The sequence below is a fragment of the Lycorma delicatula genome, chromosome 11 (genome assembly GCF_047948215.1).
Source record: "Lycorma delicatula isolate Av1 chromosome 11, ASM4794821v1, whole genome shotgun sequence".
Taxonomy (NCBI): Eukaryota; Metazoa; Arthropoda; class Insecta; order Hemiptera; family Fulgoridae; genus Lycorma; species Lycorma delicatula.
The window spans coordinates 76,561,356-76,588,504 of NC_134465.1; the positions used below are offsets into that span (position 1 = coordinate 76,561,356).

The following is a 27,149-nucleotide window of genomic DNA, read 5'->3' on the forward strand; positions in this document are numbered from 1 at the left end:
TCTTTTCATTAAGAGGTTGTTTATTCTAATATTTAAAAAAGCCGTTACGATATAAATTGAAAAGAAAATGAATAGTTTCACAGTTTAGCAAGTAAAGGGTTAAATATATATAAAAATAATAAACTACATAAAAAAATTAAAAACAATAAATTTTGATTTTAAAAATAATATTAATTTCCTTTTATACATTAGAACAAGTAAAATATTTTATTAACTACAACAGCAATAACAATACATACATTATTATCACAAAACAAAAGAAAAAGAAAAAATACAAACTAAACTTAAAACAAAAAATTATTATATTTATTAAAATATTTCATTATACACTAATTCAAAATAATTTACAACAAAATTTGTATAAAACAGATTACATTTGATTATTTAAAAATATTTTTTTTTAATCATATATAAATTTAAGGAAACTATGAAATAATGCCTTTATCATTTGATTACATATATATCACATCACATAGACAACATGAACAGTAGAGCACAATTAAGAAAAAATATCTTTAAAAGAAAAAGTATATAAAATATATATATGAAAATATTAACAAAAATTTCATCTACATTAATAAAAATAATACTGTTTATTGAAAAAAAGATGTTCCACGAAGAAATGAGAAACTCTCAGGATATATTCTAGGGAAATAATGAAAAAAGTTCATATAAACATACGTCTGGAAACGCTTTATTTTCAAGTTATGATTAATGAAAGATTTTGCCCGGAATTCATGTCTTCTAATAAAAAGAAGCGTGTTACTGGTATTGGGACCCCAATTAAGTTGGTGGTTTCTTATGTAATTTGAGCTGGGAAATAAGATTAAACAGGTCCCAGAACTCTTTTAAGATATTGTACGTCAAAAAACAAGTTTTTTTAGGTTTGTAGTACAATAGATTTGTTAAATGATTAATAAATGTGGAAGATTTAGTAACAACACTTGTAGAGAATTTAATTCTGAGAAAATTAATGTAAATACAGCCAATAAAAAGTAAATAAAAACTTTTAAAAATAGGTTATTTGTTGAAGCAAAACAGACTAAAACTAGACAAAAAATTGTATTATTCTTTCTGTACCTAATAAAAATTGTTTTGAAACCCTTAATTACTGAAAATAATTTTAAAAGAAATATAAGATTTATAAAACAATATTTTAGCTACGTTTATTCAATAATTTACAAATGTAAAACAAAATAGTTACATAAAAAACTAAACTGACTGAAATGTATGTTACTTTAGAAATATTTAAAAAAAATTATTGTAGATGCTGACTGTACTAACAGCTGGTCAACAATGAAAATTGTGTACTTCATTAATCTGTAGCCATAAATTATCATACAGATAAAGGAAGTGTAGTGTTAGCTCATATTGTACTGTAAAAATGCTGTTCAATTTTCTAATGTGGAATTTGCCGATATAATTTTTGTTTATGGATTTTGTAATGGTAATTCTCAGGCTGCTCAATGTGAACATCAGGAGAGATTTCCTGGAAGGCATATTCCAAATATGAAAACTTTTCTTTGGCATATCAGCATTTACAAACAAAAAAGTAATTTTTTTCCAAAATGTTAGTTTTCTGTTGAACACCAAGTAAATCATCATGTTATTGATTAATATTGTGTGATTCAGTGCAGCCCAGACACTAGTATAAGGCAAATTCCATGTCGCACTGGTTTGTCAAAAAACAAAGTGTGGGCGTATCCTATGAAAAGAAAATCTTTAGCCTTTCCGCCTGCAGAAGGTTCAAACAGATTATCCCCAGCGGTTAAAATTCTGTCATTGGGTTCTAGACATTGCTGGTAAGGTAAATTGAATTTTATTTACTGTTGAAGCCACTTTTATGACAAATGGAATCTTCAACTTTAAAATTAGTCATTTATGGAGTAAAGACAATCCACATGGTATTTGGAAATAAGTTTCCAACATAGATTTCACATTAATGTTTGACATTATTTATGACAAAATTCTGGGACCACTTGTTTTAAGTCAAAACCTTACGGGAGATGCATATGTTCACTTCTTGAAAAATAATTTGCCGGCTCTTTTGGAGGATGTACCTTTACAAACTAGACTGCACATGATTTTCCAGCACAAAGGTGCAATGCCACATTTTTCTTTAGTAGCTAGAAATCACTTGAATGCTAATTTCTTAAACTTGATTGGATGTGGTGGACCACATCGGCCACCACGATCACTTGACTTAATACCACTAGATTACTTCATTTGGGGCGATATGAAAAACGTTAGTATACGAACAAAAGTTAATGTTAAAGAGTTACTCATTATACAAATTTATAGAAAATGATCCTGAGATGATATGGAAAGCCACCGGATTATTTTACGTCGTCCAGTGTGCTGTGTACACTGTGAAGGAGAGAATTTTAAACCGTAGTGTAACTGAGGTTTGTTATTCTATTACCATTTATCATTTCATGTATTTTATTTTTTTGTTTTGCTGTATTAAGAATGATGTTTATTAGGTACCGTAAGAATAGTACAATTTTTTGTCTGTTTTGCTTTAATAAATAACAGATTTTAAAAAATGTTTATTTACTTCTTATTGGGTGTATTTAATTAATTTTTTCAGAATTAAATTCTCTACAAGTTTTGTTATTAAATCTTCCACATTTATTAGTTATTTAATAAAACAAAGCGACTGTACAACAAAACTAAAAAAACTTGATTTTTGACAGCGAATTTTGTGTTTTAGGTTGGATATCTTAAAATCTACTAGGAGTTAATAGTTCTGGGACCTGTTTTATCTTATTTCCCAGCTCAAATTACATAAGAAAACACCAACTTTATGACTTAATTTGGGTCCCAAAAACTAAAGTAAGGCTTCTTTTTATTAGAAGATGAAATCCGGGTGAAATCTTTCGCTAGCCTAACTCAAAAACTAAGCGTTTTCAGATTATTTTACATGAACGTTTTTCATTATTTTCACCAGTAGTACATGTCCTGCAAGTTTCTCTGTTTCTTCATAGGACATGTATATATGTATAGTAAAAATTGTGATAAGCAATAATATTAAAAAAACCGTTCCAGAAGTAATTTCAAATTATAGGTTGAAGATACCAAATAAAAAATGCAACTATTGAACCTGATGATTCAAAAACACCTCCTGGAATGTCTCATAGAGTAGTATTTTTGAAACTGAAGGGTGTATAATAAATTAAAATATCAGCAGCAAAAATTACATCTAATAAACAAATTTCTGTTGATCATTGAAATTAAAAAAGCTATTGCCATTTATCAGCGAGCTAATTAACTTAGTTAACTTAATTAACTATCTGAAACTTCATGTAATAATAAAAATAAATAGTGAAAAGTAATGAATATCACACAATATTAGCAGTGCTTTAATAGAAATTAAAAATAAAACTGATCTCAAATGAAAAGCGAATGATTTTTCATCTCCTGTAATTGTCTTATTTATATTTCATCTCTTTGTTATTTCTTTTAAAGAGTTCTAATTGTTATTAGTCAAATAGCAAAACTATATATAAAAACTTAATTTTTGCAAAATATAGCGTACATAGGATATTACTATAATATTAGTAGTTGATGCTATAATGCTTCCAAATGAATGAAAAGTCTTATTATGTAAGAGGAAAATATTAAAGAGTAAACTTATAAAGTACTAATGCAATATTTACTTTTATAACATTATATACTGTTTATTTAAAAAATTAACTACTGATATTTTAATATTTCTATTTTTCTATTGTAATTTTACTTTTAACTTCTAGAAGTGTATGTGAAAAAATTAGTTATCTTATCTCTACATGACATAAATGTATTCTAGTATTAATTTTTAATTACTATTTCTATTTTACTTCATTTCCTGCATAATTTAAAAATAATGATCTACATAAATAAAACATATTAAAAAATGAATAATATAAAAAATAATAATATAAGTATATATTAAATTACAAATTTATTTTATGTACTTAATGGGATATTAATTTAGAATAATGTCTATATATATTAGAAAAAATTAAATATGAAATATGTACAAGATGAGTAGAATTATAAAGTAATAAAACTTCACTAATTCAAACTGTGGGTATAATTTTTAATAAAATTATTTCACTTGTTATTAAAAATAGCCAAATATAAAGGTATAAATAAATAAAAAAAATTTTAAAAAACGTTTATTATAAAAGCGGTTCAGCAAAACTACACATAAAACATCATGATAAATAATGTTAATAATTGTATTAGAAATAAGATGAGAAATTATTAGAATTAATATTAAAAAGAAAAAAATTAATTATCTGTTATCTACTTTTTAATAATAATCTGGCAGAAATCAAGAAAATAATAACAGTAATGGGTGGGGGATAAAACTAAATAAGTGAAGCCTACAAAATATTACAGAAAATATATCTTAATCAAAAATATATTTAAAAATCTGTAATTAAATAATCGAAGGAAATATGTTTAGAAAAGAAACAAAATGAATCATATAAGTACAAGCTATAAAACCCTAACTACATTTTTAATTATCTTGACAAATATTAACACAGCGGTTAAGATCATTCATCAGAGTTTGGTTTACAAATACAGTTGATTAGAAGCAGTAACACATAATTACAGATACGAACAGTTAGCTATTCTTTAAAATAATAACACAAAATTGTATCGGGATCAACATTTGATCACAGATAAAACATTATTCTTCAATAAGCCAGTAATAAGAATAATGAATACTTAAAGCCATTCCCATTACATTAAGAAAAAAATTTGAAAGAAAACAAAGTAAAGTTAACAAATATTTATGCATGACTATAGAAGCAAAGGAAATGTAGAGCCAAGAAAATGTCAATTACGATTCCTCTTGTAAAACTGATGACACGTTTGATGTAATTCCAGTGACTGCATGATTAGATGAAGATGCTAGTGCCAAATACAAATCTGTAAAAGTTGATACATAGACTGAAGTTGATGAATAAAGATGATATCAATTATAACAAAATTCTTTTTGAATTTATATACACTATATTTACTACCTATGCATTACAATAAGAATAATAATATTATCCAAAGTAAACATCTCTTTAACACATAAATATTCTCCATAATTCCAAAAAATCTTGTTTTTCTTCTTTACTATACGTTTATGACCATTTACATTACTAACAGTATACTGCAATAGTACTATTTTTTTTTTAAATCAACCTTTCTTCAGTGAAATAGATACTATTTATAGATAATGTCACTATTTTTAATTATTTTATTACTTAAGGATGTTAGCTAACTCTATTGTAAACTCTTTTTCTTTTAAGTTTAGTATTTATATATATAAATATGTTATTTTGGCATCCACTTATTTATACTGCTAAATTTGTACCTTTTTTTATAAGTAGCCACAAACAAAAGGGGTTTAATTTAAGACTTATATAATGTTGAGCCAAGCCAAAACCCACGTATTCCAAATTAAAATATTTTCATTTTAATCTAAATAAATGAAAATCTATCAAAATACCCTAATGAATCATAAATAATTACCACAATTTTTACTTTAAATGAGAATGTCTTTTGATGAAATAATAAAAAAAAGGAATGTTAATGAAATAATAATAATAAAGCTATACCCGAAATTATAAATCAATAAGTAAATTATTTTATTTATTTTTTTTTAAACCACATAAAAAATTTATTTGATGAATCACATTAACGGGTTTATCTTACATGGAGCTAACTGTCAGTGATATACAACACATTTCACACCATCTCATTACTCTGTATTTATAACATCTTACAAAATCAGTCTTTGTTAAGGAACAGCTAACATGTTTAGAGAGTTTTATTAAAAAAAGGCAGTGATAGGAAGATATATGTTAGTTGTAGAAAGATTTTCTTACAGTGAAAAGACACCAATAATTGTAAACGCCCATTCAAACCTTCAGTATGGGTTCCCTTCATTAAAGATTTAAAAGGATAAGTTGCTCTTCATTGGAAAGTTACAAATCGGGTAAATTTAATACTACTAAATAAAATATGATAAAGTAACGGTGAGAATTTTTTCTAAAGTAAATGTTTATGGAAAAAAATACACTACAAAGATAAAAAATCAGAATGAATTAAGATACTGGAGATAAATAGAAGAACACAACTGAATGTTAAAAAAATTTAACTATCTGTGGGGGGGTCTATGTTTTTCCAGAACAGAAGAAGTTAAGAATGAAATTGTACTCTACTCGTTTATTACACATGTGAATTTTCATAAAATAGAATATAAGTGAACATGTTAAGTAATCAAGGAAGCTGCCATCTGTCATTTTAGATTAAAGATATACTACACCGGCTAGTGACAACTCATTCAGAGTTCCACGGCAAGATAACTCAACTTTCATCTCTCACCATTTTGTTGAAATATAAAAAACAAAAGCTATACTTTATTGTTTTCATAATTTTAGCCCCTAGAATATGAAGGAAACTGCTCAGTAGTGAGATTAATTTTTCTGGAAATAATGGGATTAATAAGAAACAAAAGCACGTCTAGTAAAATAAAAGAGGAAAATGTACACAGAAAGAAAATGGGAGAAATTGATATACTGAGAAAAATGGAGAAAACATGGTGGATAGCAAGAAAAAACCACAGAAGTTAAATAACATTAAGGTGAACATACATAAACTTAATAAAAAAAGGATTCATTTACTGATCATAAGAAATAAACATTTATCAATGAATAAACCAAAATACTATTTTCCTATTTGCGGTTGATCAAAATAAAATATCTGTATGAGGATAAAATACTGAAGTTAAAGCCAATATCTTGAAGATTATCAATATTATATGTACGTGGCCATGAAAAAACAGCTTAACACATATTAATTTTTCATAACTGGATATATATATCACTGATTTATAACTCGAGTAAAACAAGCCTTAATTATCATGTTATTTAAATTGTAAAAACATTTAGAAATCACACAACACATTAATTATATAATATATAACATTATAATAATAAAAATAATAATAATTATTACATATTTATATACTTACAAAAGTTAATTAATATTTACAAAATTTTTGACACGGTAATAATCTTCCAATCCTGTAGCACAAAAAAGTAAAATTGTTTAAAAATTATTGAGAAAAAAATAACAACCAAGACACGTGAAAAAAATATATCAATAAATCCATTTTCATTTTAAACAATCAACATGAAAATTATTTTTTTGTAATAGTTTATAGAACACAATCGATTTGATAAATGTATAATTTTGAACAAAATATGGCAATTGTTAAATATGAATTAATTACATATATAATTGAATATTTAAAAAAATATAACTATATAAGAATAAACAAATTACATTTTATAAAACAGGAATGTTTAGTAACAAAGACTTCTGTATAAATAGTAATAATACCTAACATTCCTGTAAAATAATCTCTACCACACTCAATTTTTTTAATAAAAGATCAACATATTTTAACTTCCTTTGCAAATTCACAATAAAAATTAATTAAAAAATATATTTTAACAGTAAATAAAATTTACAATTAAAAGAAAACAAAAAACCATATCATTAGCACCAGTCATTTAAACCAAAGTAAAAAAAAAAAAAACAAATAAAGTAAAAGAAAAAAAATTAAAATAATTATTTTAATGCATTGTTCTATATTAATTAATAACAATAAAACAAAACTTTTGTTTTGTAAACACCAATAAAAAATAATAATAATAATAAAGTACCAAATGACAAACATTTCCTATTTTTAATGTTATATTTTATATACACATAACATGTACATAAATATACACAAATACCCACACAAAAATAAAATTGAATGTTCCAGAAATATTATCAGCTTGGAAGTTTTAACGCAAAAAATTCATCTTTTCTTCTAAAATATTCCTTGATCCTTATAATCCCGTATCTGGAAAAAAACATGAATAAACACCGGATTGAAATTGCACAGTAAAAAATCTGAAATATCTAAAAATGTTAACATTTGTAAAAAAAATATTTTTTTTTTGATAAAATTATTATTTTGAAACTAAATACGCTTCTATTTTTTTCAGTAATTGTTTTTTTACATCTGCCGTATAAGAATTGCTAAAAAAGACTGAGGTATAGTTAGTAATTCACTTAACACATAATTTTCTAGTTTACTGCTTCTTATCATCTACATTTTTCATACTACAATTATAAATAAAATACAGACTTCATAAGAAATACCTACTGGATTTTGAAAAAAAAAAACAAACAATAAGACATCATAGAAAATGCGTATAAAAATTATATTTAATAATCTAAAAAAAACAACATTTACAATTTTTTTAACATACCTGTTATTTTTGTTTTAAAAATTATATCTTCCGGTATCCATCATGACTTCTGCATTACTCACCTTGTCATTTCTGGTAGTACGGTAATAATCTCTTGTTGGATAGTAGCTTTTAGATCATCAATTGTACTAGCTTATGTTTGAAGACTTCAGCCTTCAAACACCATACAAAAAAAAATTATATGCTCCAAGGTCGGGTAAATGTGCAGGCAACAAAACGTAACTTGTAAAATCAGACTCCCTGAAAAAACCTCTGAGAATATCTGTGGATCGTCTAGATGTATGAACACTGGCAGGATCTTGTTGAAACCACATAACATGATCTCCAAGTTCATTAAGGTTCAGCCGCAGAAAGTTGTAAATTACATCAATATAATGATTGCAAGTTACAGTAATGAGTTACATTCTCCTCAAAAAAAGAACGAGCGTATTGGTTCAAAATCCACAATAATGCACCGATCTATACAATAATGCATCGACTCGTTCATAGCGTAGAGGATCATTATGAACCTATTTAGGATTATACTTTCTGCCTGATACTGAAAACTCTGTTTGTAAACACAACCCATTAAATGAAAATACCTTCATTTAATGAATACGAGCTTCATTACTTGACAATACGACTTTTCTGTAACATTTTTAGAACAGCTTGACAAGATGTAATGCAGTTCATCCAATCTCATTCACTTAGTTTCTATAAGACCATCATTTTGTACGGATTCATATCTTAAGATTCAGATGTATAATTCTTCATACAAATTGATTTGACAATCCCAAACAAACAGATGTTTAACAGCTGAGAGTTATGGAGACTATGTATCGGTATAATTTTTTGGGCATTCAAAAGTTGCAAGGCGTATCAGGTGATTTACTCAAAGTCAAAGCTATAGCTCTAAAATTTGATACCCAAAACAATATAGTCTTCCTGTCAGGAATCACTGAATTTCAACAGCCTAGCCTAATGTGGTGCAATATAATTGCTGCACTGTGATAACAGAATTGTCATTTGTAAAATAAGTCTCAATATTGAACACATACTGATCACCTCTTCATCCTATGATTACAACTGAAATAGTAAGGTATTCTATATAACATAGTGCAGTTCTGTCATATCTCACTCTACTAGTAACAGTAGAACTGGGAATTCCAGAAGTCATTTCTGCTAGAACTTGCATGTTTTAACATTAATAAAAAAGCATATGATTTTCAAATACGCAAGATAAAAAAATAAAATTAAAAAATGTAGTCAGTTAGAGCTTGATAAAGAATTGACATACAGATAGAATAATAAGTTCCATGCATTAGACACAAATTCAAGAGAACTGTGTTCTTAATTTAATCCCTACATCAACTTAATTTTTTATCTAATATGAAATATTGTTATTATTATTTACTTATTGTTATTTATTTTATGAAATATTGTTTTCTTGGAATAATTAATGAAAAACAAAACAGCTTTCTATATATAATAATTTATGTTCTTTTTTAAACGTTCTTTGACAAAGAAGATTCAAATTCAAATACAACTCTGAAAATGTTGAAATCTACTGCAGATAAATAGTTTAATTTAAAAACAAACTATATTAATACAAATAACAACTCTGTAGAGACATTAGTACAATATTTTTAAAGTTACTGAAATAGCTTTAAAGAGTTTTATATATATATATATATATATATATATATATATATATATATAAGTGATTCTGAAAGACCCTTCATTTTTTTTAATTTTTATTGTTAAAACATTTAAAAAAAATATAATTAAAAACATATGAAATGCTTGCATGTGAATTAAAATACAAATAAAAATAATGTATTCTACTTGTTATGTAATAAAACAATATTTCTGTATGTATGTAAATTAGTTAGTTTATACACAACATTCTGATAATTAATAATAAAATGTTTACATACATTTTGATGAATAAATTAACAATATACAATAGCATAATTAAAAACAAATCATAGATGAGTTATTAATTGCTTAATATTTGATTTATTAAACTCTATTATCATTCAAAAAAAATACATTGTTAAATATTTATACTATTTTTAAGTTTGAAAAATCTAATCTTTAAAAATACAGGGTGTAAAAAAGAGAATATCATGGTTTTAAAGCTATTTATATCTCAACTCTGATTTTCACAAATGAATAAAAAATAAAATGAAAGAGTAATTCTTATAGTTTTCCCTACAAGGGTTCAATGTGACTATCTTTTGTCATGTAGCACACTTGCCACTGATAAGTTCATCCCATACTTTAACCAGGATGTCTGTAGTAAAGAGGCAACAACAACTTTAAAATATTTTAACAAGAGTACAAATATTTTTAGGAGTACATAGGGAAGTCTTGCTGACACGTTAAACATTTTATTCAGACCCCTTCGTTTTCCCGTACTTTTCCTTTTGCCCAGACATCTGGTCATTTCAAACTACTACGCCATCGATGAATGTTATTGTTGCTTGAAGGATCTCATTATTAAATTTTTTATGGAACTCAAATTGAATTATAACAAATTCACAATTAAAAAATTGCAAAAGACAGAGATCTTCTGTTCAGGAATCAATACATCATCAATCATCTACATCCATATGTGCAAATAAAACTGTCTTTTTTGCTCTTTGATTCTAGCATTAAATCACTGAGGACCTTACCCAAGAAACATAACAAATTAAAACTTCAATATTCTTTTTTAAACACCATTATACTACTTAGCCATTATAAATGGAAAAAATAAATAAAATTATTAGCGGGGTAAAATAATGAATTACTTACTCAAGAAAATCAAAATCGATAGTAGAATGATGAGCCTGTACAAATGCCCAAACTCCCCACATAAAATGTGCGGCTAACGCAAATTTATTAACCTGTACATATAATGTTTCAATATCGTGATCACTAACTTCCAATTCTACATCCAATGTCGACTCAGACACAGTATTCCTATACTCTTCTAAATAAACACGCAACCATTTTAACTGAAATTCTCTTTCAGGATAACGTGAAAAATCAGTATCTGTTACACCTAAACACAATTAAATAAAAATAGATTAATTAAAAAAGCAATTATAATAATAAAACACCTCAGATCAGCAGACACTATTTAACAGTAGAAAGACATTATTTGAACCTAATATTGGAGCCGGTAGACATATTTATGGTAGTGTAATTTATTCGTCATATTTGCAGAAAAATGTCTAAACACCAGCATCCCAGTGTAAAAAGTAAAATACAAGATTCGGCTAAATAATGTCGTACAACAGAGTCGGTTTCAAACATAAAACAAAACGGATGACCTTCTGTTAGGACTCCAGAGGCCGCAGACATGCAAAGAACTTCTGCCAAAAAAATTTATAGGCAAGTTATCATAAAAAAAAAAATTGTGTAAAATAAACATCTTGCAGCGAGAATCTTTACGTTTTAAATTGTAAACTGAATCATCTAACAACTTAAAAAAGAAACTGAAATAGCATAATTGCTAATTCTAGCTTCTCAAAAACATTGTTGATGGACTGATAGGCTTGATGCTATATCTTCTTATCAGATCAGGCACGATCATGTTAATTTGCACACCAGGTATCAGATGACTGAAAATCCTCACTTGATATCTGGGCATTCACTTCATAATAAAAATATCGGTGTATGGTAAGCTGTTTCTGGTAATCATATAGCGCAGCCAACATTTTTTGATTGGGTTGCCTATACAGAAGTGTAACTTATAAATTTTTAAAGAATTCTATGCTCGGTTAACAGATTGTAAAAAGAGTATGACTCAACAAGATGAAGCAATATGTCACACATCACACGATTCACCAGCACGCATTAATGCAGGTCTTACAAAAGAATGTATTGTCAGCAGACAGTGGTGACCTTCATTTTCTCCAGATTTGCCTAGTTGTAAATTTTTTCTTTGGGACAATCTAATAGATAGAATTTATGAATCAAATCCCCACACTATTGATGGACTAAAGAAGAACATTCAACAAGAAAGTGATGGCATTGATAAACGTTTTGGGTCAGGTGACTCTCAATATGATCACTTGAGCACAAAAGTGCATTGCTTTGCAGGACATTCACTTCAAATATTGTTTGTAAAGATATAGCAAATATGTAAACTTTATTAGTATAAATAAAATTTAAATTTTCATTTCATTCACTAAGTACTACTTGTCATGAGTATATTTAGTATGTAATGATTCAATTTTAAGTTGCTCATCCGACATTGTATAATGAATAACAACTTAACAATTTTTTACACGTATCAAATTAAGTTCTGATTAGAATCTGTTACGTTTCATTACTTAGATTTTTGTGTAAATAAATTTATAAAACATACAGCAATCTCCTTCTTAAATTTGTAAGTTTTTATTTAACCTTTTTCATATCACTTATCATGAGCAAGAGTGTTAACTTAAGAAAAATGAAGAATTAAGTGCCTTCCCATTACCTTCCAACACAGAGTTGAATATACTTTTCTATATATGATATTCAACTCAAAAATTAACATTTTTCCTTCATTCAACACAGATTCTCAAAGAAACCAAATCTTAACTAAGAGCTTAGTTCAGGTTCTTAACCTGACTTCAGATTCTTCAGAAATAAATAAGTGTCAGACAAAGATAAAATACATTAATGTATCTCTAATTAATGTATCAACTGGAAATAATACACTACCACATACTGTCTCCTGTCAGTGAAGGAATGATGGACTCTAAAGGAACTTGGGTAATGCCCTGAAATAAATTTTTTAAAGAATAGATGAAATCCTGTTAGCAGAATGCATGCAGTCCAGTAGTTTGCATATGATTAATCAAAGAAGAGCATATTAGGTAATCAGAAAAGTTTTTATTTAAAACGATTGGGAATTAACTGCACAAACTTTATACCTGTACGACTCTAAAAATTATGAATGACATAAAATAATGAAATTTAAAACAATATGTATAATATATTACCTGCAAATTCATCAAAATGATTACCGATATCAAATGCTTGATAATTATATGATGCATACTCATAATCAATAAACGTAACGGATGTAGGCCGGTGAATAACATTAGCTAATAATAAATCATTATGACAAAAAACAACAGGGCTACCGACCGAACTTAATTCTGATTGTAATAAAGCTAATTCTTTCCTTAACATTGCTACACCTCCATGTACACCATTTTCAAACCTATAAAAACAAAATTAAATTAGAAAAAATGACTAAAAATATAATTACAGAAATTATATAACATAATTCAAAAACAATAATTAATTAGACATTATTTAATTATGCAATATTATTCCTGTCTCTATGTATTTTTGGTGGCTTAACCAAAAAAGGGTAATCTGAAATGAGATAAAACTCGCTCCTGAAATCAGCAAAAAATTCTCAAGACAGCAAGAATCCTGTACCAAGATTACTACAGAAAATGAGGTGTAAAATGTTTTCCTGTTGCTTTCTTCATCAAGCTAAACATGTTTTTGCAAATCAGCACACCAAGCCCAGTGAAATGCAGGAGATATTCAGAATTATGAGTAACATCACTATTCAATACAAGGAGTGGCTGTATCATTATCCTCACATAAAGCGACTAAGTGCCTCTTGTACCTCTAAATACAAAAAAAAATTATCTAAGTTTTTTTAAAAAATGGTAAAAATGATTAAACCTATGCAATTTTTGAAAGTGCCAAAACATACTGGACGTGACAAATTCACTTATTAACAAGCCCGTAACATCTTTATTTTTCATCCTAATTAATAAAATCAGATACATTCTCAATTTGATACACTTAAATTATTATTTTTTTTTAATATATTTTTTTAAATCTTATCATTCAGGATTTTTTTTCCCAATTTCAATTTACACTAATTCATTTTTAATTGTAAGGAAGTTTCTCCTTATCTACTTTCTTCCATGATCCCATGGTAAGTTTCTTAGGAATATATTAACTGGAAGATTTTTGAAACAGCAAGACATGGTCTACAAGGGTGATTTAAAATATTTCTTACCTGTCACCAATATTGCTCAGTAATACATTGTTACAGTATAACTGATTTATGTACCTTTTTTATAAATATTTATTTTTTTATGTTATTATTTTATTTCAGTTTAATTAGGTTAAAATTACTATTCTAAAGCAAGGATTTTGTTATGTTTATACAGACAATGTCAAATGAATTTGTAAATTGATTTGATAAGTAAGAATGTTTCCTCATAGTTGAATGACTGTGATTATTGTGTCCAATGTTAAAACTTGTTTTATTGTACTGTACGTTATTTGTATTTAATGAAAAAACTTTTATTATTATTTATCATTAAGTATTTAAAAGAATAATAAAGTTCTTAACATAATCGCTAACAAAAATGTTTACAATACTTATTTACCTTTAATTGCAGGCAACTGACTAAAAGGAGTTGCTCTGAGGAAATCTTGTCGTACTTCCTTAGGATCAAAATTTTTCCAAATCCATATAGGGCTATTCGGAAATTAACTTCTGGTCCTTGGTATTGTATGAAGGAGTGCAGGTAGTGATTCTATCTTTGCACAGTTGAATAGCCGTAATGTATATATAATAAATAAATATAATAGTTCAGTACAGTTTTAGTAATGTCATTGGAAATATCGCTCGCTTGTTTTTTCCTGTAAAACTCTTGTTTGAATTGGCTGCTGTCATAGAAAATCCTATTGACTGTGAAGTGCATGCTATCATCTGTTTCCTTAACACAAAAGATTTGTCAGCTGCTGAAATTCATCATGAACTTTGTCATAGATGAACTTGTTGCAAATGTCAATGTGAAAATTCGAAAAAAATCATCGATGCATGATAACAAAATTAACCAAATTTTTTTCTCGCATATCGTGTGAGAAAAGTGCTGTATGTAATCATAACAGATAGGTTAAGCTTGGTGCCTGAGCTTCGTTCTGATGAACACACAAAAAAGAGGATTGGGTCAGCACTAACCTTCTGTCGCTGTTACTGTAATGAGAAGGATGACTTCTTTGACTGCACTGCAAAAGGTGATGAGACATGGATTAAATTTGTTAATGTGGAAACAAAAGCTCAATCAATGCAGTAGGGAGAAGAAGCCAGTTCTCCTTGAAAACTTGTAAAGGCTCATCAAAACATTTTCTTCAAAAAAAATCTGATGACAAAAGTCAAGGTTGACTTTATGGAAACAGGCACGTGGCTCTTTCTGTGAGGCGTTGAAGAAATTGAGAAGGGACATACAAAACAAATAACGTGGCATGCTAAGTTCACGCATTTTTTTTCTCCCTGACAATATCTGCATACAGGAGTATGCACTCAATGCCAAATCGAAAGTTTCAAATGGAAGTCGTTTAACCATCCTCCATATAGCCCTGATTCCCAGTGATTATCACCTTTTCCCAAAAATGAAAAAATTGGTTAGCGACGCAGCATTTTAAAAATGACAAGGAATTGAAGAATGATATTATTACCTGGCTTAATTCACAGGTAGCAGAGTTTTATGACAAGGGTATTCAAACATTAATTTATGGCTATGACAAGTAGCTTAATTTCGACCGTAATAATGTAGAAAAATAGCTAAAAGATGTAACTATAAAATGTATATAATAAATTATTTTTTTATCAATTGGTAATTTTTTAATAATGAATCAGAAGTTACTTTCTGAATAGTCTCCGTAACAAGAACAAGACATACACTTATAAGAAATTAATTTGTAATAGTAAATAAAATTTTCATACGTATAAAAAATGTATTGGAAAAATAATTTATTATTACTATTACTATAATGGCATTCAGTATGATGTAATTGTGGTAATATTATCATGTGAAACTTAGAAAATTTAAAAAAGCAAAAAGTAGATTTTAAAATAACTTTTGTTAACTTGATATTTTCAATGAATGTATGCATCTAAACCTACTGTAAACAGAAATACGTATTCTTGCATTCCAGAGTGGTTTGCTTTACACTTAGTGATAGTTACACATCAATTAACTGGAATGTTTCTTTTATTTTAATAAAGATGCAGGTTTTTGTTTTTTTCCTATCTTACAAACAATTTTTTTTCACAAGGGTAACATATTTTTAGGTCTAACTATATTTTAAGTAAATAGGAATAACAAAAAGGAACTTTAAAAAGTAAAAAAAAAAAAAAACAATTTTAAGAGTTAGAAAATTGCCTGCTTTTAATTTAGTGCTAATCTTTAATAGAGTTGGAAAGTAAAGAAGAATTGAAAAATATTATTTTTAATTTGTAGTGCATTTTTGGTTGGTTTATTTAAAGTTGACTGAAAAAAGATCTTTCAAGGTATGTGACATTAATTAGTGTTTCAATTACATGATTAATATAAAAGAAGCCAATAGCTTGTAGGGAAGCAAAGATATTTAACGAGTTTTACAAGTAGGTTGGAAAATTAAAAAAAAAAATTTTTTTCAACTAAATTTTTTTAGTTTTAAATGAGATATATAAATATATATATATACATTGAGTGGGTATATATGAGCATATGCGTGTATGTGTGTGCACAAAATATTTAAGGTTTAATGTACATAGTTTGTAAAAATATGTTTAAAATGAAAGGTTATGATAATTCAAAACTACATATACAGCTAAATTTATATTGTAAGACTGGTCTATTGATATGCAAAATGTAATGTTTATGTTTTGGCATTGTTCAGTTTTTTATAATGAAATTTACATGTAAGAAAAATTTTTATTTATTTACCTGTTCTATATAAAGAACAGGTAAATTAGAACAGGAAAGTAGAACAGGTAATATAACAGGTAAGTAGAACAGGTGTATTTACCTGTTCTATATAAAGAACAGGTAAATAAATAGGTAAAAAACTGCTTTCGCAGTGTGCACTGCATAAGCACTAATGTGAATTTTTGTAAGAATAAGGAGTAATTCTATTTTATTTATTATTGACAACAATAATTACATACTGCTAGAATACTATACTATAAATTCATAATCATAGTTTGTTTTTTGTTTTTTTAATGAAAACAAGCCCTTAAGAGAATATGTTAATCAACATAAAATAGTCACTTCTTTAGTTTCTTCTTTTTGGATGTTTCAGTTTTATGTTTGGCCCAATATTCTTTCATTTGCTATGACTGTAGTTGTTTATGTTCTTCAGACCACTTCCTGCCAATTTTTCTGGTTTTTTTCTGAAAAAACTTTTTAATTGTGAATATATATAATTATCCAAAAAGAAGGAGAAGGTTTTAAATGTTTATTTCTTCTACTGAACGACAGTTGATAGACACACATATGATACATAGGAAAGTTCAAAGTTTTTATTTTATGCATTCAACATGAGCACCATTTGTTATGCGACAAATGTCATATCGGTAGTCCATTTCTTGCCACACAAGAATTAACTGGTACCTGGTTATTGAATTCACTGCTGTAACGATTTTACAGATATTGAAGAGCAGCAGACATATATACACAGTGTCTTTTATGTACCCCCACAGATAAAAATTTAAACAGGTAAGATCTAGTGACATTGGAGACCACTTAAGATGAACAACATCATGTTGCCTACCTCTTCCAATCCATTGTCCTAGAATTGTGTCATTGTTCTGCAATCCCTGAAGTAACTGCAACTTATACGGCTTCAGATGCAGATGTTTTTTAGGTACATACCATACTGTTAGTTGTGGATTTTCAAGTTCTCTGCTTCTTCTGTTTGTGGATTTCCTTGGGCTATGTTTTAAAGCAGTTCGGATATGCTCAACATTTTCATCTGATGCGTGAGGACAACCCAGTGCTTTTTCCTTTGCATATGCAACCATCTTCTATGAATTTCTTATACTGATTGTAAATGTTTATGAGGAAGTGGCTCTTTGTTGAACTTACAATGAAATGCAAGCTACACTGAAACAATGGATTCCCTCATCACAAACTGCAGCACGCTAAATGACTTTTCCTGCAGCATCGTCATTTTCTCGTAAACAAACCACAGCGCCACTGTAGGCATTGAATGGAACTAATACTTAAAAATTTGAACTTTTCTCTATTCAGTGATGTATCATATGTAATCTATTGTTGTTCATTAGAAATAAATATTTAAAATCTGCTCCTTCTTTTTGAATAACCCAGAATTTAGCAAAGGAAACTCTTTCATTAATCATTTGTAACTTTCATTTCATTTCATTTGTAACTTTTAATTCTGCAATTTCTTTTTTAACTTCTTACAACTGTACAGAACTGGTTTTTAGTTTATTCATTTTATCAAAAATTTGTTTTGTTAGTCTATCGCTGCCCGTTCTGAAAATGTGTCCATAAAATATGTGTAAGCGTCATTTCCTAACTGTGTTTAAATCCTTTCTATTCTGGAATGTGTTCTTTGTTTTATCTATTTCTCGCTTCAAATTTCTCAGTTAGTTTTGGGCCACCAGCCTCTGTGACACGAGTGGTAGCATCTTGGCCTTTCATTTGGAGGTCCCAGATTTGAATCCCGGTCAGGCATGGCATTTTCACACACTACAAAAATTTTCATTCATCTCATCCTCTGAAGCAATACCTAACAGTGAAGGTAAAGAAAGAAAAAGAAAAAAAAATTTTGGGCCATATATTTTTCTAACAATTTTTCATCCTATCTTATCCAATCTTTTAGCTAACTCTGTTCTGTTACAATTAAGTGTTTCTGATGCAAATAAATCTCCTGGAAGGATCACTGTTTGGTAATGTCCTTTCTTAACATTCCAAGAAAATGATTTCTTATAATACATATTAGTTAGATGGAAGGCTAGATTCGTCTCTTTGATTCTTGTGTTAATTGGTTTTTCTTCATTAAGATTATCAAAGATCCATTCCCCTAGATCTGTAAAGCGTTGGATTATTGACATTTTGTCATTTCAGATCAGGATTATTTTAGGTGCCTCTTTTATGCTTGCAAGAAACTTAGTTTTCTCATAAGATATTTTTTAGTTTTCACATAACTGTTCCTGTGGTTCTTCTGTTGATTCTGTGAAGAGAGCAATATCATCAGCAAATGCTAAACACTCTACTGTGATGTTGTATTTGGGACCCAATCTTATCCCTTTAGCTTTTACTTCTTTTCACCATTCTCGAATTACTTTTTCCAATGTGCAGTTAGATAGTAATGGTGAAAGTCCATTTCCTTGTCTTACTTCTGATTTTATTTCGAAGACCTCTGAGACCCTCTCGTGAATATTTGATAATGTTTCTAACTTTTTCATCTCATCCAAATCCTTTTAAAATGTTTATAAACACAGTTTATTACATACTATAATACAGAATTATCTAGTTTTGATATATCAATCAATAATCTTTAAAGAAATTATAAATACTGATTTTTTTCAAAACATTTCACACAGGTATAAGAATTGTCACAAACAATAAATAAAAATTACCCAAAAACTAATACTACATTTCGAAAACTGGGGTAACAAGTTTTTAATATAACATTTGTACAAAATTATAATAAATCATATGAAAATACCTGCCAAAAACAAAATCTCAGTCTTATTTATTCTGATATATTTATTAACTCTAGTCCTAAAAAAAAAGGTTCAGTGATATTTAAATGCAGTGTTGCAACACTGAACTCCCAACAGATGATACAGACATACTAAGATTCTTCTTCATGCACAACACAATATAAGATGCTTAAGAGAGTTATTAATTTCCCATTAATTTTTAAACACGAGAATATTTTCCAAAGAGCAAATTAGTTGACTTAATACCGAAATATTTATTTCAATCCATATTCAAGTTATAGGGTTCTTCATGAAATTATGTTCACAAAAGTTTTAAAATTTTTATTTTGTCCCCTTCAGTAAACAAAAGAATCAACTAAAGTACAATCCCATTTAACCAGACTAGATGGGACCAGACATTGTCCACACGAACGAAAGTCCGGGTAATCTGGAAATGTGTAATATATCTACTGCAGCTTAATGAAATCACTACAGTATTAATGTTAGATGTTGAAACTTAAAATCAACTTAGTACATATTAACAAATAACTTATATAGCTACATAACTTACAGCTACATCAACATTTTACTTTTAAAAAAATCCTTCATAGTTTTTGCTGCTTGATCTTGTAAACACTTCAGGGTAAGCAGCTAATGGGGAGATTTTTCATTTTGATTTTCAAAATACATCAGCTTTCCAAGCATATCTATAGCTTCTCCATGAGAGATCACTTGCATTTTTTCCTTGAGGAATTTGTCGTCTGAACTGTCTTCTGTGTTTTCAATATCGGGATGTGGATTTGAAGAACATGCTAACACAATATCATCACTATAAATACTGGTGATCTACATATTTTTTGTAGTACATCCATTCAGCTACATCATCTTTGACAGCAGATGAATCTTCTAACTGATGACTAAGTTGTTTTAAGGCATTGTTGTTTATTTCAGCAGTCATCTCAGTATTGGATTTAGATTTCATTTCTTGCCAGATTTTGTTCTAACACTTTTTCCAAGTAGAAGCATTAATTTCGTCCCATGCTGAAGCACACTTGTAATTACTGTTCGAATATTAATTTAAGTTAATCTAAAACATTTACTCCAGCTTCCTCACTATTTCTTTCAATAAGTTTTATAAGTAATTTTTTTTCTGTAATGTCGTTTGAAAGCTTTTATTCTAAGGTTGGATGAGTACTGTCGTTTGTGCGGGTAAAAATCTTACAAAGATGTCACCATTTCTCAAGTCATCTGCATCTGGATGAAAAGGAGCATTGTCAATAAATAAAACAGCTTTCTGTGGTAGCTCTTCTTCTTTTAGAAATCTTCTCACTTCAGGGACGAAGAATGAAGAAAACCATTCTTTAAATATTTTGCAGGACATCCATGCTGATTTTTGTGACCTGTATACACATGGAAGCGCATTCAAATTACTAATATTCTTCAGTATTTGAGGTTTAACCAATATTCCTATCACAAGATGCAGGAGCTTCAACTTGCCTGACACATTATTGCATAAAAGAATCGTTACCCTTTGCTTACAAACTTTATGCCTCTTAGCAGCAGAGTCCAATTCTGAGGTGAGAATTTTTTTAGGTAGTATTTTTAAAAAATCCCATCTCATCAGCATTGAAAATCTGAGATGGTGACAAATTCTCTTCTTTTATCAATTTTGAAAATGTAATTTTATAATTTTTGCTAGCAGCATGATCACCTGATAAACTCTCTCCTGATACACTGAGCTATATTCAGGGGCGAGCTTTCCACCTATCTAACCAACCTGAACTTGCTGTGAATGACGGATCACCACCTAATTTGTCATTTAAAATTAAAGCCTTAGATTGTAAAATGGCACCTGATGTAGGAACCCCATGCACCCTCTCTTGGGTAAACCACATAAATAAAGCTTTGTCTAGCTGACTATTTTTTGCCGTTCTGATAGTCGCCCTGTTGCCTAAACTATCTTTAGCCATCATTTTCGAACATAAATCTTCAGTCTCTTTCTGTGTTTTTTCCAGTCTGAAACAGTTTCATTTCCTACAACTAATTCATCACAATTTTTTTTTACAGATTTTCTTTACCTATACAAAATAGCGCATTAAGTTTTCTTCCATGGAAATGACTACCTTCTTTCACTCAGTTGCCATTTCACTAAATTAATCCACGCACACAAAATTTCAATCACGATCACTACTGTAGCAAACTATACCTTACGATTACAATGTTCACTGAATACTGGTACTGTACTGCTTTTCTGAACACAGGTTTATTAAAATAGAGTATGACACAGTGTATAGGCCTATACATCTGATCATTAACATTATGTTACCCTCATTATAACTACTGTTCAAAAATATTGCACAACAATTCTATTCTCAGAAAAAGTACATGTTTACAGTAAGCAGTACATGAGATAGCTAAAACCAAATATGTACATACTTTTAACAAGTACTACAGTATGTAAAAACTGTGATAGAAAGTAACTGCCAATAAAATGGATACATTATACAGTAGGCCTACTACTGTATTTCTTTATTTAATATATTTTTAAAATTTTAATTTACTAGTAATACTGTATTAGAGTACATATTTTATTTAAAAAAAATTAAAGATGCCTTTCCTGATATTGGTCCGGATTATCCAAAAGTCCAGTTGAATGGGGTCTAGTTAAACAAGGTTGTACTGTATAAGAAATTCAGTAAAATATGGTACATATGAATAAAGGGCGGGTGAATGAAGTAATACAGACAACAAAATAAGATTGGCACATACAAGGTGATTTTTATGGAAAAAATAAATTTTCTAGCAATAAATTCATTAAAAAATTAGAAAGAAATTCTTGAAAACATTTATGTTGAATTTATCACATTACGATAGTGAAACGTGGGCAACAAAAACAAACCTGACAGTATAAGAACAGAATCCTTTGAAATATGATGTTACAGAAGGATGTAATGTAAATGGATGGGAAATAAAATTGTATACATCAGAAGCTGGTAAAGCTAATATTGAGGATAAACCTCACAGCAGTCAACTGGTTTCTGCGATTGATACTAGGCAAACTTACAGAAAAGAACAAAAACAACAAAATACACAGCCACAGGTGACTGTGGCTGTCTAACAAAGGTGCCAAAATAATACTGATTAGTGTCAATAATACTGATAACTAACTGAATACAATGACAAATTATTTAACACTTCAAATTTATTAAAATTAAATAATTGTAATTCTTGTACTGTCTTTCAGGGAAAATTGTGAACTTTATAATGAAGTTTACAGTAGCATTGTTCCTAATGGCACTTGTCTTGAGAGAGAGAGAGAGTGTGCTTGTTATTTTTATTTAAAACCATACTGTATTTGACAAAATAACTTATAACAAACTTTTATGAATTTACAAATTCAGTTATGTCATTTTTCAGTTCATCTGGGATATTAACATTTTTCTAAATAATACATTCTTTCATTGGTCACCCAAAAAAAAAAATCTATAGGTGAAGATCTGAAAATCTCGATGGCCAGATGCAATTTGAAATGAGTGTACCTCCGAAAATTTCAAGCAGAAAGTTTAGTAAAACACTGACAGTGTGCAATGTTGCTTCATCGCTGGAAGTACACTCTACTATTTTATTCCTTTTTTTGGAGGCCAATAAATGGATAAATGATTTCATTGCAATAACATACTGAGTATGACAAGTACTATTATCTTGTTAAAACAAACATTATCATTTGTTTTTTTTAAAATAAAACAAATATGGAGAATGTGAAATTAAATCACAGTAAACTATAATCTGCTTTATCAAAAAATAAAGATCATATCCCACAGCAGCAATTGATTGCACACTGAACACCGATTGAATAAATCAAACTAACAATACTGTACATATTTTTCATAGCTTGCTTCTTTTAAATCATGAACAAAACCATGCAATAAGCACAGGATTTTAACTTTCTTATAGACCTGAAAGCAATAATTATTGACAATCAAACTATGGGAATTATTTTCTAATATTTTTTTTTTCAACTTCACTGTTTAACAGTGTGGCTGGGGCCTGAGTCCTTCTGATTTTCTAAACCCAAATGTATGAAGAAATTTATGAACAAAATAAGAAAAAAACATTGACTTAATGTAAACTGCAGATCACAGAAATTTCAGTAAAATCTCTTTTTCAAAGGTTTGTAAAAGTTATCCGTGTCTAAGTTATGCCCTCTCATCCTACTACATTACATCCTTTTTGAAATACTTGTAAGTAACAATTAATATACATATAATAATACTAAAAATAAAATTAAAAACAAGATATACCGTATTTGTAATTCCTGATAATCATATTTGGAAGGAATAAGTCCGAGAAAATTATTAACTTTATCCCATAATGCAGGACTACGAGGTACATTATTACCGCAATCGATATGATGTATTCTAGCCATCATTCTAGCCACCATAGGATAGACATCCAGTGACCTAACTGTATCTACAGTCAACACTTCACCAGGTACAAATTCATAGACGAGACCATTCTGGAATGTAGCATATAACTGCGGGGCGTAACCGACATCTTGTAATAACTGAAAAAGGATAAAATACAAATATTAAGAATTACTAACAATTGAAAAAAAAAAAATTAAAAACTATTACACCCATTAAAAAAAAACTCATGCTTTCATTAAATTAGTAGCCTTTAAAAACGAAGTTAAAAAAATATTATACCCATTAAAAATATGCTTTCATTAAATTAGTATTACTAATTGAAAAAAAAAACACAACTGGATTATCAGTTCACAGATTGTATTTAAAAAGAACACTAGGAGAAAATTATGTTTGAATAAACATGTTGTAATCAAAGTTCATGTTTTTATTATGCTGACGATAGTATTAATAATTAATAAAAACATATAAAATTGTTAAAATAATCTTGATGGTGTTGCAAAGTACAGCAAAATTTTATTGTGGTATAACAGAAGTGATATAATTTCTTTTCAGTTACTTCTAAATTTTATAAGTATCATAAAAAAATAAACAGTTTTAAGAAATGTAAAAATTTTAAATCAAACATGTAAGAATTTAAGTTTGTTTCTCTGTTTTCTATTATTAAACTTCGGCCAATTAAACATAAAATAACACCATGAGAAACTATAAATAATCCTATCATATTTTTTCTATTTATTTTTTTATAACAAAAGTTTTGAATTATTAAATTGGAAAAAAACAACTATAATAAAGTTTTTAATTATTCAGAAAGAATATTATTTGAAATTAGGAACAAAAATGCATACTGTCTATGACATAAAATAAGAATTCAGCCAAGACAGTTCTTTTACTTTCTCTCGGTTGAACTAAATAGACATCTGTGCTAAGCCATGCAACTCAGAAGAAGGTGAATAATTACACCAAGTTAGTGAGCAAATTTATAATTTAAAAAAAAATTATTTTCTGATACTGTGCACCGTGGCACATAAATGGAAGCCTCATCTCTAGGATAGGGTTCCTTGGATCAGGTCCTTAAAAGCCTGAAATCTAAAAAAAAATTAAAGAGAAGTTAGACCGGAACCGTAATTGAGAGAGGTTAAAAAATATAATTTTTGGATTATGGAATATTTGGGGTATACATGAGAGAAGTGGAGGAACAAATTAATAAAGAAAAAATTCTAACAGAACCTGACAGATGGAGTAATGAAAAGAAAAAGGCATAAGATTGCAAAAATTGATGATCTCTTGCCAATCTTGATACCTTACAGTGCAAGCAGTTGTTCTCCTTTATAAGAATTCAAAAATCTTAATGAATATAAGTTTCACAACATAAGAACATTACAATCTATTAAAAAGGTTGAAAAAATACATGGATATTTCGTTTATGAATTACTTATAATTATTAAGTTGGTGCTTAAACAATAAATATTAAGACAATAATTTTTTCTAATGAATTGTTCTGAATTATTAATTATGACAACTAAAGGAATAAAATCCAGTCAAAAATTGGGGAGGAATTTACAATTAAAGATAATTGAAATTTAAAAATTATAAAGATTGATTTCCTTATGAGGCTCAAATTACCACTTCTTGAAATTTTGAAACAGAAAAAATGGTTCCCATAAAAAAAATTTGGAAGGTAAGCATTGATCATATAAATCTTCTATTTTAGACATTCTGATTGTAATCAAACAATATGCCAGAAAGCTATATAAGGCCTCTACTTGATGGTGGCATGGCATCATACAAATCAATCAAATTGAAATTTTTTTAATTTTTAACAGATTATTCTAGAAAAAATTTGTAATAAAAAAATATTCAATGAAATTAAGCCAGTCTGAATTTGGTCATAATACCTAGCGAGAACCTGGTGAACTAACACAGAAACAATTATGCAAGAGGTACCAAATTTTTAAAATTTGAATAGAATTGGCAAAATCATGTCCAACAGTAGCTGATGTGCGCTTATAAACACTTGATTATGGTATCTATTCATAATATTAGATATTAAAATATATAACTTAGCAAAAACAATTCTTTTGCTTTTGTATTTGTCCATATTCCCCTCTGCTAATATCTCAAAGACAAAAGTGTAAAAACCGTTTACCACCAAGACTACAGAATTCAAAAATGCTTCTTAACTTATACTTATTATTTTTTTCTAATAGGGGCTTTCAAGGTTTTCCCTCATCATCAGTTAAACTTTTTCTTACAAATATGTTGTTAGCCACACATACAGTACTGTACTCATTATATATATATATATATATATATATATACGTATACTAGTATTATATGTACTGTATATCTAAAATATGAGATAAAATCTATCCATAATATAAAGAGAAAGTAATAAGCTGAGTGTAATGTTATTCCTATCCCAGGTATAGTTAGTTAATTCTTTTTTCCACAAAGCTAGTTAGTAAGTTGGCCTGATTTTGGCTAGGAATTCATTAATTTTTTTGGATGGTTTTTTTGTGATTCTTCTAAGATAATTCTTTTTTCATTATTCACTCCTTTATCATATTTTTGTTTCCTTCTTCTACATTCTGTGGTTTACAGTAGAAGCTCAGTGGGCCAGCACTCAGGTAGTTGAGCCCTGTTGAATTACAGTATTTTTGGTATTTGTGTTGAGAGGCAACTGTATGTATGACAAAACCAGAGAAAAAAAGTAGAATATGATAACCAAACAATTTATATGTAGACACACACATACAGAACAGTGTATACTATTTTAGTCAACAATATTCGGTTAAAAAATTAAAATGTTTATTTATTATTCTCTTTCATGACTGCATACGATTATTTTAGTCAGACCATTTTCAAAGTCTCTTCAATGGGACTGTTTCGGCCTTGCAGTCCTCCCAGGACGCATAAAGATCATGCGTCCTGATCTTTATGCGCTTTCTAGTATTGAAAATGTTCGTTGTGAGT

General features: G+C 28.3%; 1 protein-coding gene across 2 annotated transcripts in view; it reads right to left on the reverse strand.

Moving 5' to 3' along the window:
- Window positions 1-4,390: 4,390 nt before the first annotated feature.
- Window positions 4,391-27,149, reverse strand: part of eas (ethanolamine kinase 1) — a 58,324-nt gene continuing 35,565 nt past the window's right edge. For both annotated transcript variants that reach the window (XM_075379144.1, XM_075379145.1), the window contains exons 4-9: window positions 24,051-24,313; window positions 13,274-13,497; window positions 11,094-11,343; window positions 7,798-7,903; window positions 7,022-7,073; window positions 4,391-4,923 (exon numbers count right to left, since the gene is read on the reverse strand). In XM_075379144.1, the coding sequence (XP_075235259.1) occupies window positions 7,831-7,903; window positions 11,094-11,343; window positions 13,274-13,497; window positions 24,051-24,313 (810 nt within the window). In that variant the 3' untranslated portion in view covers window positions 4,391-4,923; window positions 7,022-7,073; window positions 7,798-7,830. The remainder of the gene's footprint in view (window positions 4,924-7,021; window positions 7,074-7,797; window positions 7,904-11,093; window positions 11,344-13,273; window positions 13,498-24,050; window positions 24,314-27,149) is intronic.